Here is a 13,393-nt window from a genome sequence, read left to right as displayed (position 1 = left end):
TTGTCCAGGTCAGCCCAGAGCACCCACCAGCCTGGATCACCTGTTATGAATTAAGTGGCACCCCATTTAAAAATAGTAATTGATTTATTACAGGGGGGAGATGGGACAGTCAGAGCAGACTGGTAGGGAGAACCTAGGCCTGGCCTTATCTGCTCACACCTTGCTTATCTCCGAGACATCTTTCAAAAGAAATCCCACCCTGGCTGATAGCCACTCCTGTAGCTTATACCAGAAAGTTCTTGCTGTTGGTCACTAAACACCTGATCTTGTATTCTGTACTATTAAATCATTCCATATTATTACTCTAGACCTCTTAGTCTTCCAGTCTCTTCCACAAGTAATCCAATCCTCTTCTGTATGAATGGATGTCTTCCAACTTTATGGCATCATTCAAGTTCATTAATATATGCTGAATTTCCTCGAAGGTCATTCAAGAAATTGTTAAATAAGGTTTGGCCTCAGGATAGACCCTTGGGGGAACTACATTAAGAACCTCCCTCCAAACTAGCAGCTCACTGAAGGCTACCATTGCCATCTCTTTAGCTATTTCCTTACATTCCCTGTACTAATCATTTCTCATGTTCTGTTGTATCCAAAGTATTACTGAAATCCATATTAGAGTCACTGCATATCTAGTATTAAAAATGCAATTCTCTTCCTGAAGATGGATATTAACTTAATCAGGCATGACCTATGTCTGGTATATCAACATTACTTTTTATCCATTTACAGTTTGCTCCCTGCCTTTAATTACACTTTCCTTCCAAATTTAACCAAAAGCTCTCCATAGTGGTAAGATCAAATTAACGTGCTGCATAGGTGCCCTGTGCCCAATTACCTCTTCATTGAACCTAGGCACTGTATTTGTTATTCTCCAGGTCACAGAGAACCACCTCTAAATTGATAGTCATTAATTTGTTAAGAAAGTTAAAAAACAGTAAAAGCCTACAAGAACAGGAAAGAAAAAATGGTGAATTCCAATATGAAATGTCATCAGCACTCACACCATGCTACCAGAAACAGGTTACATTCGTCAAATAAGTCATTTATTTATTCAACTTTGAGAAGAGAAGCCTTTCTAGTAGAACTTCAGGGTTTATGGGCAGGGAGCCAAAACAGAACATGGGTAACATTGTTCTTAGTATTTGTTAAGGGGTATTAGTTCTCTCAAGAATTGAATTATTTCTGCCTCTGTGCAAGGGTATTATTGCATTAAAAAACACAGACGCATCCTGCTGCCACGCCATGGGCATGTCAGCCCCCAGTGCCATCCAGTAGGCAACTCATTTTTCAGGCCGAGGAGCACCACACTCTAACTACAACTCTGCTATCACTTCTTCCTATGCTCCTTCACTATTACGCTCGCCCTGCTTTATTTCATGTTGTACCTAAAAGAGGAGGTCAGGAGCTCTAACTGCCAGCTGTATACCACTACAATTCCAGGATAGCTCCCCAAGATTTCTGCATCATTTTGAGTTCTGACTTTCATTCAGTACTTGGGGTTTAAGACATGCTGTATAAGATTAATTTAAAAATTCAGCTCCCTCTGGGCAGCCTGGCATCTACTTATAATTTTCCTTCTTTTTTTAGGCAAAGGTTTGTTAGGCTACACTGACACCAAATTCTGTTGTTTGAAAAACTATATTTGATTTGTTGCTGATTGAACTAGCTCTTCCTCAACTCCAAAAACCCAACCCCCCTCTCAAACCTTCACACCCCAAGAAAAAAGCAAAACCATAAATTGGGCATAAAAACTTTATATGCTGAACATCTTATTTAGAAGTGTTTGCATCTTCAGAACACTTATGCTTATTATTAATATGAAGATTTCTCAATGAGCAGCTTTGGTTTAATTTAATCAGTACGGTAGCACCAACACTGTAATACTACCAATATGTCAGGAAAATTAAAGTGTACATCACCAGGTTAAGTAGAATTCTTTTAAAAACGTAGCCAAAAATGTTGGGTTACACTTGACTTAGTTCAGAAGTGGTGGCTAGAGGAGGATTGTAATACACACACATGCCATAGGGTCATTCATTTTCTGATTTTAAATAGTAAAGTTCTTGTGTACACAATGACAAAAATGGAAACCTAAACATCGTGACCTGCAAGCTAAATTTGTTAAAAACAAAAAAACCCCCCAACATTACTGGCACTCGGCAACTCAAGCTATTTAAGCAGATGCCAACCTTTTAACTTGCTGGGCAAATTTAAGAGACACTAAGCTTGCAGGCCACAGCTTTTTCTGATCTTTACAATGCATTCCCAGCTCTGGAGTGACAGCTTTACTTGTTAACCCATAATGCCCTGCAACCTCACAGAAACACTCTTTAATGATATTAGAGAACACATGGGGCAAAACTGGGAAGAATCCAAACTAATCCTCCATAATTTGGAACCAGCAGATTAAGTGACATGCTTTCTTAAATTAGTAAAGGGAATCGGAACTCATGGTAGAGGCGATATCTCTTATTAGACCAATTACGTTCTTCTAAAGATTTGTGCAGAAATCTAGTTGGTCTAATAGAAGATAGCACCTCTACCATGAGTTCCGATTCCCTTTGCCTCCAGATAAAATATGGCTACCACCAGAATACCTTACTAAAGTAATGCTCATAAAATTCTTTCTTCCTTTTCCAGTAAACATGTGAGTTGGATCCACTGAAGAGCAGATTAAGTGCCGATTATGAAGACTGGGTTTACTCTTACAAGAGGTGCTGCCATGGAGTCATGTCCCTAAATCCCAGTGAATAGGTCACATGGCTCGGAAATTATCATCATCTCGAAGGAGGTGGTGGCCGCCCTGCCCCTGTTACTCAGGCATACACCTCTCACCGTTCTGGCCCTTCAGCATTCACTTTGTAGCCAGCAAGAAAAGAACATCAGTCTCTGTCAGGGAGCGTTCCAGCATCTGTTGACATGCTTAGCCCACGTAAAATTAAGAACATGGTTGTAAGCAGCTTTTGTTGATTAGATAAAAGAATCTGTCCACAAGCACCATTGGCTTTCAGCATAAATTAATCAAAGCCCTGGAGTTCAGATTATTCTGACTGTGCGAGTTCATAAACTTTGTTCCCCAAAGCCACTTTGGGTAAACTATATAAATTGACATGCTAATCCTCTGCAGGTTTGGTTGTTTTTAAAAAACTTTCAAGGCAAGCTATATCATTTTTATATCATGTACCAAAAAACAGCCTGCAAACTGAAGAAATAACAAGGAATGAGGAAAAGGACAAAATGGATTCACTCTAAAGCCCTCTCAACACCTGACTGAGAAAATATATTCCTGTTATGCAGACTGAACTAGGTAAACTGCCAATACAGTTTACTGCGAAAATTCATAAAGATTTGGGGGGCATAGAAGAGTGGTTCTGCAAGAAGTACTTGGTAAATTGATGCTGCTCCATGTCCTCAATAGAACAGGGTGTTTCCTCCCCCCACAGAAACATTCAGTGAAAATTAGTGTACTAGTAAACAATTTTTTAACATACATATCCATGGTTAACCTTGAACTATAGCGTATCTGTCATCAAAAACTTAATTACAACTGCAGTACTGCTGTTATGTTGGGTTGAATGGTGGTGGCTGCTTATCAGAAAATAAAATCTGACCAGCCATTTTTTTTCGCAAAGTCAGAAGAATAGTGAAAAAAAGGACTAACTTGCCACAGCTGTTCCACTGCATTTCTAAAAGGTAAATTGATGACACGCCTCTATTGAAGATATGCAGCAAGCTGACTTTGTCCTTCACAGATAGCAATCTGTTTGCTCCCACGGGCAGTTATTGGAAGGACCTGATCCAAAGCTCATGGAACTCAAGCTTTGATTCAAACCTCTAGACCACTGGTCCTCAACCATCTTGGATTCAAGGCACCCCTTGGAAAAAATGTCAGCTGTTAGTTTTCACTCGATATTTAAACTACAGAAAAAGAAGAGAAATTCTTCCGTTGAAAAGACCTCAAGAAGGCCACAGCAGGTCAGAATGTTTTTAAACACTATGGATTTCCATTTGGGTTTATACTGCAGATCATATTCACACACCAAACACTGCTAGCATTGTGTAGCACCCCACAGCACCCACAAAGATTATCGAGGCACCTCAGGGTGCTACAGAACCCTGGTTGGGAATCACTGCTCTTGTTCCTTTGAGCAAGTGACAGCCGACAGTATGGAAGTTCACAAATAGTAACACATTTTCCAGGACAACACTTATAAAAACGATGGCAGCAGTATGGACATTAAAGCAGGCCAGGCTTGCTTAGGGGAGCAATTCTGCCTCCGACTTCTTTAAAGGACAAACTCAGATCAGGCTCCTTAAAAGCAATAGTGCTCCCTGCCAACTGTTTTACCAAGTACCTGTATTAAGTAAGTTGACTTCACAAATGTAACAATAAAAGGCTGCAAGACTCTTCCTTTTATATTGGGAGATAAAGCTCCAACTAATTATTCATTTATCTTACCATCATCTTAGATAGCATCAACTCTAGAAGTTAAATTTGGAAGTGTAATAACATCCCTCCTTTTTCAATTATTCAATACCTTCCTATCAACATATAAGCATTTTAAAATATAACAGGAAATGCATTATATTTGACCTTTTCTTCTTTTAAAAATGAGCTCTTTTTCTAATCTAAGGATCAACTGATGACAGTCTGGTGATCCAGAACAGACCCAAGTTTCAGAGGTACAAGGCCTGTGCAGTTCCCATTGAGCTTAGATGGAGCTGCGGGTGTCCAATGCTTCTCAAAATGAGGTCCCTGACGTGTTTGTCCTAGAAGCGACCTATACACTGAATGCTAAGTATGTGCATGAAAGTTTCAGTATTATTCCAGAAGGTACACCAGTGTCATCTCTGTCCAACTACTGGGTGCTACTTTGCAGACGAGAGACAAACTGCTTTTATACATAGGAGTTCTGCTGAGACTAGTAAATCCTTTGGCTCCAAATCAGACTGTGAAACTGGTGACCCAAACTCACCGGTGTTTGCAGAAAGAATAAGCGGTTGCCTCAGTCAAGTTTTTAACAGAAAGCAACTTTTGAAAGCCCCCTGTACCCCTTTCTCTCCACCATACACACAAAAGGGGAGCAACTTGGACTGACCCTCAGTCACCTTTCTGTATGCACACATATGTGTGTGCGCGCATGCGCACGCTCACAGAAAAGTGACTGAGGCTCAGTCTAAGGTGGGTGGGTGTGTGTGCGTCCGCATAGAAAAGTGACTGAGGCTCAGTCTGAAAGCTGTGCCTCTTTACACACAGACACACATGTAAGGGGAGCACCTAACAACGAGCCTCAGTCCCACAGTCACCTTTCTGTTCACCCCCCCACCAGTAACTTAGATGGAGCCTCAGTCACATTTCTGTCCCCAGCTTATAACTTCTCTTCTCCGCCCCCCCCCCCCAGCACGAAGGACGCTCCTGGGAGCGCCTACTGCTTTGTGACAGTCTTGAAGAGCCAACCCGGAGGTTTGGCAGCCCAGGCACAGACTCTAGCCCCAAGAGCTGAACCAGGCAAGTGCCATTTTACTTACCCGTCAGGAACACGCAACTCCTTCTCTCCCAGGGCTTATCCCTTGCTTACCAGACCAGCTTAGTGCAGAGCAAGTATCATTTAAAACTATTCCTATAAAAATGGCTTAGCCGAAAGCCCGGGACGGTACAACCTGCACGCATCTCGACGTGGAAAAAGAAAAGAAGCGCGCGTCAAAAGAAAGAGCACATTTCCCAGCGCTAACTTTCGAGCTGGAAGACGACACAGGCTTAGCGGAGTGTATCCAAACCCCCCCAAACGCGGGGTCTCAAATGCGGAGGTCTCCAGTGCCACCGCCCTGCCCGGCAGGCAGAAGCAGGCCGGGGGCTAGGACGCAAAGCGGGCACTCACCGGCTTGGGCATGGTGGCTGCTAGCAAGTGCCGGGGCGGCAGGAGGCGGCGGCGGCAGCTGGTTGCCGGGCGCGGTGCAGAGCGGGGCGAGGAGGCACTCGCAGCTCCTGGCTGCCCTGACAAGCACTCGCGGGCGGAGGCCCCGGCCGGGCTCTTAAGGGCAGGGCCGGGGGGAGGGAAGCGGAGCACGAGGGTGATTCATGCCCGGGCCCGGCCTTCGCTACCGCCCCACCTCGCCCCGGGCGCCGCAGCCGGGCAGCCCGACACGCCCCGGCCTCCAGGGCTGCCCGCGCAGGTGCGGGTGGGACTGGGGCGGGGCTGCGGGCCCGGCCCGTTGTGCGTGTGTGTGTGTGGGTGTGGTGTGTTGGGTGTGTGTTGTGCGTGTAGGGAGTGTGGGTGTGTGTTGTGCACGCGTGGAGGTGTACGTCGGGAGTGTGGTTGTGTGGGGTGTGGAGGGAATGTGGTTGTGCACATGTGCAGAGGGAGTGTGGTGTGCAGGGGGGGTGTGGAGGGAGTGTGGCTGTATGTGTGTATGTGGAGGGAGTGTGGTTGTGCCTGTTGTGTATGTGTGTGGAGGGAGGATTCGTGTGGCTGCAGGGCTGGAAGAAACGGGTGGGAGGAGGAGCTGTGGCTGCTCAGGGCACCTCTTGCTTCTTGACCCTGCTTGTCTTCTGGAGCCACGAAATGGGCACCCGTGCATCTGCCCTAGCTGCACCTGCGGGCCCTGGCAGCACCCCTCCGTGCTGATGTAGCCCTTGGTGTCCCCCCAACCCAGCTTAGAGCCGTGCCTGCCCTCACAAGAGCAGGGGTTCTCCAGCCGTGCCCGTCACACGTTACATTTATTACACCATGCACAGGTGATGTATGTACACAGGCCACACGGGCAAAGGAGCAATGGCACCATGGGGCGTTCCTGCAATAAATGTAAATGGGTCGCAGGGTCAAAGGGGTGTTCACACCATGAACCAGGTAATTGTGCAATAAATGTAAAGGAGCCAAAGGACCAATCACACTATGAAATGTGGAATCGCACATCATAAACATAGAGGGGCCAAAGGAGCGATCACATCATGAAGTGGGGGATTGGGCAATTAATGTAGAGGGGCCAAAGGAGTGACGGCACCATGACCTGGGGAGTGGCAGGATACCTTTACCAGACAGAGAGACAAAGCTATAAGGGACCTGCCACCTGTCATATTTATCACATTATGCATGGATGAATCCCACAATATATGTAGAGGGGCCACAGGTGCAAAAGAGTGATCGCACCATGAACTAGAGAAGGGTGAGATACCTGTAAACCAGCCACAGGTGCAAAGTTATAAGGTTCCTGTTGCACATTACATTTATTATGCACTTCATGGTTATTCACGTAATAAATTTAGATAGGCTACACATGCAAAGTAATGATCACACCAAGCAGGGGTGCTGAGTACGTGGGGGCCTAAGAACACTGGCCCCCCTTGGGAAAAGGGCTGTCACCTGAAATGCGTAAAACTTTTCACATGTCCATCATCTTAACGCCCCACCCGTGGTGAAAATAAAAGTTGGCACTTAGGACACCATGAACCAGTGAATGGCAGAATACCTTTAGTTTAGCCAGAGGTGCAAAGTCTAGGCCCCTATTACATGTTACATTTACTCAATGCATGGGTGAATCGCACAATAAATGTAGACCAGCAACAGATGCAAACTAATGATCACACAGTGAACTGGAGAATCATGCAATAAATGCAGACCAGCCGTAGATGCAAAGGTATAAGGCCCCTGCAACATGATATATATATTATGCAATTAACTGGTGAATTATGCAATCAGTTTAGACTGGCTAAACAGGCAAAGTAATTAACACACAATAAAAATAACTATTCATCTATAAAAAGAATCAACTAGCTGTAAGGTTAGTGCTTGAAAATGTGTAATAACCTTATAGCTGGTTTCTATCTGGTTTTAGGAAGGTCCTAATCATCACATCATCAAAAGGACTATCCAACTTTAAAAAGAGCCAACCGACTATAAAATTACTGCTTGAAAATGTTTAACAGGCCTATAGCTGATTTGATTTGAATGTATAGCAGGGCCCCTAAAGATGCTATGGGCGGCCACCCAATGTTAGCACTAGGAGTTGTGCAACCAAAGCCCCTGCTACATGTTAGATATATCATAGAATTCATTGTGCCATAAATTGACACTGGCCAAAGGTGGGCAAAGTAATTATCCCAGGATCAAAAGGACTATCCAACTATAAAAAGAACCAACCACAGTTCTGAAGAGAGTGCTTGAAAATATGTAGGGACTCCCTGGGCCCTGGTACATGTTCAAATTAAAAGCTGTCTAGAAACCAGCTATAGAATTGTTATAATTTTCAAGCATTAACTTTATAGCTGCTTGGCTCTTGTTACAGCGGGATAGTAATTTTTATTTGTGATAATTACTTTTCAGTATGGCTGGTCTAAATTTATTGTGTAATTCACCAGGTAATTGTAAGATAATTACTTTGCACGTGTGATTGGTCTAAATTTATTGCACCATTCTCCAGTTAATTGCACAATGTATAGCTGGTTTCTATCTGGCTTTAACATGCATGTGTACTAGGGCTGCATGACTCACAGGTAAACCCAGAGATTTCAAAATGTTGAGTGTTAAAACCATCCTCCCCTGTGGTGGTCTTCCTTGAGTTCTTTTCAACAGAAGACTTGCTCTAGTATTTTTCTGTAGTAAAAAAAAAAAAAGGGAAAGCCAAGACCTGGCATTTTCTGAGGGATGCCCTGAGACTAATGAAGAGTGCTTTGAGTCTAATAAGGCAAGGTTCTTTGGGTAGATGTGATATCTTTTATTAGATCAGCTGAGTAGCTGGAAAAAAGTTCTTTGCAAGCTTTCCAGCGCAATCAGCTTCTTTAGGCACTGAGTCTAAAAAGAGTGAGAACCACTGTGCTAGGATTTTGAAAGGCAGCACTTTCCTGCTGTGCCCCCTCTACAGGTGCCTATGATTTCCTCAGTACTGTAAGAGTGAGATTAAGAGTAGCTATGACGGTCCAGAAATCTTTGCCTTATCATTTCTTAGAGTGATATCTTCTATAGGACCAAGTATGCAGTTAGGATAAAGACTAAGTTAGACAAGCTTTCAAATGTAAGTGGCCCAATGGAGAATAGCTTACATTTGGAAGCTTCTCTATAATTTCCTCCAATTTTATCCTCTTAGGCTCTGGTGCCCATCCTTAACTTGCCTGTGGGCAGCACTGCAGAGCAAATACCGGGCAGTGGGCAGCCCTAAGTTTTGCCACATCAATCAACCTCAGTGTGAACTTCATGATTTCCAGTAGCTGCAGCAATGCAGCATCGATTGAGGACTGCTACACTGCAGGCTTTCAGCTTTGGTCTGAAGTGTGCCTTTTCACATTTAAACGGCCTAATTCTGATATTTGTATTTATTTGCAGCCCTTTCTGATCCTTGTGGGGATGTGGTATTTTGCCAAGATGTGCTTACTGAAGTCTCCTGTGTCTTCCATCCTGACACTGGGCTGGTCCAAAGGGCAAAAGGCAGGTCCATAGGATACTGGATGCAGTAGTGTGACCAACTCTCACCTCTTTTACAATATCCCATGTCTTCCTTAAAGCTCCCACTCCAACTCTAAGAGACTTGATTACCAGGGATCCTGGTTTTCTCTGATTAAAAAAAATCCCCAATTTTCGGATTAATAAAATGAACTCAAAAACCACATTTTTCCATGATAACAATGAAACACCACTAATATATATATAGGACACAGGAAGGGGCAAAAAATCAAGCTGAAAAAATGATTTGTGTCAAAAAGGCCAATCAAGTACCGGAGAGCAGATGGGAAAAGACACTCGTAACAGTATGCAAAGAGATGACTCTACCAAGATGCCACCAAGCAATGATTGGAGCACCTCTACCAGAACAAAGGAACAGCCACCACATCAAGGATTTGAAAGAAAGGGTATGAATGACATGTGGGTAAAATACGAGGGGTCAAATAAGGGACTGCCGGTATTTCACATTTATGTACCTTTCCTAAGGGAAGATCCTGAAGCACCATTGAAATGTAGCGGTGGCCAGCAGACTGGGCAAGAGCAGAGGTGAGAATCTAGCTAATCCCACCACAGAAACTCCAGCTCTTTTGAAAAGGGCTGTGGAATCAACTATACACTGAAAGCAGGTAAATTATTTGTGAATGAGGGTTGGATACCCATAGCCATTCCAGTGTCCCCCTGTATACTGCAGGGACTATCCAGTTTCAGAGGGTCCAGGAATTATGTGTTTAGCATCCACATATTAAACAGTCATGCATATGAGTTCATCCAGGATGGAATTTTGCAAAATTCTGCTCAGATTCATGCCCCATTACATGTGGAGCAGACCAAAGTTCAGCCATGTTTTTGGTAGGCTCTGGCAGGCATTACAAATATATATGCCAAGTTTGGGATATTTTTAAAACCCAACTTATGAACTTTCACTAAGTGAACATTTTTTTAGCTTCAAAGATATTTAATTCTTTCCATTAATTTTCATTTTTATGTATCCTTACACCCAACCTCCTGTTTCTGGCTGTGATCAGATGACAAGATGCCAAAATAAGCCTTTTTTGTGTCAGAAGAATCCAGGAGCAGACATCTGCAGAAATTTTATTAAATTGTTTTGCCCCATCAGTCCTGTGAGTAACTCTTTATGGATACAAGGACCACTGGTTTGGAGCTCCATGAAGGAATGAAGCTCAGTTTAATGTAGCATAAAGGTCCAGGTAACTTGGATAGGGATCAAGCATGTGATACAGCCCTCAGCACTTGGAATTTTAAAACAGAAGTTTTCAAGATTGCAGTTCTGGATTTAAACACCTAAATTCCATGTAAGTTCTTGCTAAGGCACCTAAATCCTTTCTGTGCTTAGTGTTGCAGAAGGCTTGATGCTCCTGCCACTTTAAGAACCAGGCAGGCTAGTGCTGGGGCAACCTGCAGGTGTGACTTGGGCTGACTGCAGTCACCCAACCCAGGAGGAGGATATATGCCCAGACCCTGAGATGAGCCAGCAGTATCATTCTGTGGAGCCTGCTGAGAAAACACTACCTCAGCAGGATGGCTGCAGCTCCAGAAGGTCAACATGGAGGGTAACACCTTGAGGGAGGTTTGGGGAGGACCTAAGGGGAGAAGGGGCTTTCTAGGGACCCAGAGAGGGGTCTGGAGCCCAGATTGAGAGGCTGAGAGTGTGGGACAAGTGAGGGTCCAGGAACCTAGTGAGAGGCCAAGAGAATGGAACCAGCAAGGGTGGGGCTAAGTGAAAGAAATCATCTATGAGGATGCCATCTGTGAGGCATGGGGAATGGTGTAGGGAAGGAATGGAGCCATGCAATTAGCTCATAAAGCAGTGACCACTGTCACCTGGTGGTCATCTGAGAGCAACTTGGGAAGCCCTGGGGCAGCCTCCCTCATATCAAAGTAAGATATCAATGTGTCTCAGTTTCCATTTAGGTAAACATCAGAGTGAGAATACTTGCCACTTTCATAAAGGGGTTTATGACCTATGGATGAAAAGACCTGAAGTATGTAAATGTTAAATGAACTAGCTTAACATTAGTCACTGGCTGGATAAAAAAGTGCTCTAAAGGTAGATAACACTACTGCAAATCTTCTGAGCTATCTAGTTCCTGGCAATGATGGTAAACTTCCTAAATATTGCTAAAATTGTCAGGTCAAGTTTGACCTCAAATCTACAAATTTTGTAAGTATTTACACATCCTGAATATGAAAATGAAATTGCTTAGAAACAAGAGTGAGACTATTTGTATTTTATCAGTTGCATTTTAAGTCCCAGTCTTGCTTACCAGAACTACAAAGGTGGACCACTGGATACTTGCACCATGAGGTTCTGAACATATGGATGAGACACTGAGAGCAAAGGCTAAGTTCTCTTTATAGATTATGTAGAAATCTAAAATAGAGAGCAGAGTGAATGGGCATTAGCAGCCCACCTGTCATTTGTGTCTGTGAAAACCCCCACGTAAAGCTTGCAATTAAAGAATTTTTTTTGCAGAAATCTTGTTGATCTAATAAAAGATGTCACCTCTACCATAAGCCCTGATTTCTTTTTCCTCTGGACCAATACAGCTAGAACCTGGATACCTGACACATGGAAGATATAACATTTTAACTTAATTTTTAAATGAAATCTTCATATTTTCCCAAGGAGGAAGCAGCTGTGACTACCTGAAACCTGAAATATTGCTCCTGCCTTTGTTCCAGGTAATTTGCATCATTATCACAGAAAGAGAGGTGAGAGACTTTTTACTAGCTAAGAACTGCCTGCCCAGAGGTGTTTGCCATTTATTGACTCCTCTGTGAAATCCTATGAAATATGAACTTTCATTCCGACCCAAGATAACTTTTACAATCTTTCCTCCAATCCCTGATGAAAGGTGTTTGTGCCCTAACGCTTGCAATTAAAGATTTTTAATTTTTTTTTGCAAAAATCTTGGTCTAATAAAAGATATCACCTCTACCATGAGCCCCGATTGCTTTTTTCCCACATAAATAATGTACTTTTGTATTGTCCAATTTGAAAGAAATGAAAAAAAGTAAACAAACAGCATGTGAAGCAGGCACTGGACATTTCAATTATTTCATTTTTAAATATTTAAGTTATTATTGTAATCTTATGTAAAGACATCAGTCTTTTTAACCTTTTGTTCATCTGGCAGTGTCCTTTAAAAAGAGGATTACATTTTATAGTGGGTGGGTTGAATCAGCTGTAAATGATTTGCATTTTCAGTTGATTCTTTGTGAGCAATGAGTAGTACATTCCATTTTGACCTTTGAAACACTCAGGCTTTTTTTAATAGCTGAGACTTTTACCTCCTGAAAGCTATTTTTTTTCTTTCAAGTCACAGGTGCAACCTTAATAAAAGAAGAATTTACCATTTGAAAGAGAAGGAAGGAATACCCAAGGCATAGTGAGAGTCTCACAACCCCTGAGGTTTTGCTCCTGAAAACCCTTAAACACATACATGCATTCATGCAGTTGAAGAGGCCCAGTGACTGAAGCAAAATTACTCAGTTACATAAGGGTTGGCAGGACTGGAGCTTCACTTTTTCTAATGGTGAGTTTTAGTAAGAGACATTTGAAAGTCACTACTAAGAAGTAAGAATTATGATGTTATGACAAAGACTGAGGTATAGGATTAGCGCTATCCCTCTGAGTAGTCTAGATAGATGGATACATTTTTTTTTAGCTAGATAGCCTAAATTATTCTGGCTGAATTGTTGCAGACAATAGGGATGAGGACATCTGTTCAAAACTGTGTTCTTATTAAACTATACACCACAGTTATGGAGCTGTTACTACTGTTCACAAGGGACTTGAGAGAGGAGGGTAAGTACTATTATCCACATTTTACAGATGGGGAAAACTGAGGCAAAGGAGGTCACATGACTCCAGATTCTTCAACATATCAGTAGCAGAACCCAGATGTACTTTTCCTCTTGTATGTTTCAGACAT

At 42.9% G+C, this 13,393-nt stretch overlaps 1 protein-coding gene across 1 annotated transcript in view; it reads right to left on the bottom strand.

Annotated features, from left to right (window-relative positions):
* EZR (ezrin) overlaps positions 1 to 7,304 on the bottom strand; it is a 51,735-nt gene extending 44,431 nt beyond the window's left edge. Inside the window, exons 1-2 of the mRNA XM_019550021.1 lie at positions 7,299 to 7,304; positions 5,883 to 5,902 (exon numbers count right to left, since the gene is read on the bottom strand). Coding sequence (XP_019405566.1) covers positions 5,883 to 5,894 — 12 coding nt within the window. The 5' untranslated portion in view covers positions 5,895 to 5,902; positions 7,299 to 7,304. The remainder of the gene's footprint in view (positions 1 to 5,882; positions 5,903 to 7,298) is intronic.
* Between the last annotated feature and the right edge of the window lie 6,089 nt (positions 7,305 to 13,393).

Source organism: Crocodylus porosus, unplaced genomic scaffold (genome assembly GCF_001723895.1).
Source record: "Crocodylus porosus isolate Cpor-Errol unplaced genomic scaffold, CroPor_comp1, whole genome shotgun sequence".
Lineage (NCBI taxonomy): Eukaryota > Metazoa > Chordata > Crocodylia > Crocodylidae > Crocodylus > Crocodylus porosus.
The sequence above is the reverse complement of the archived record's forward strand: the minus strand, read 5'-3'. Positions and strand labels throughout refer to the sequence as shown.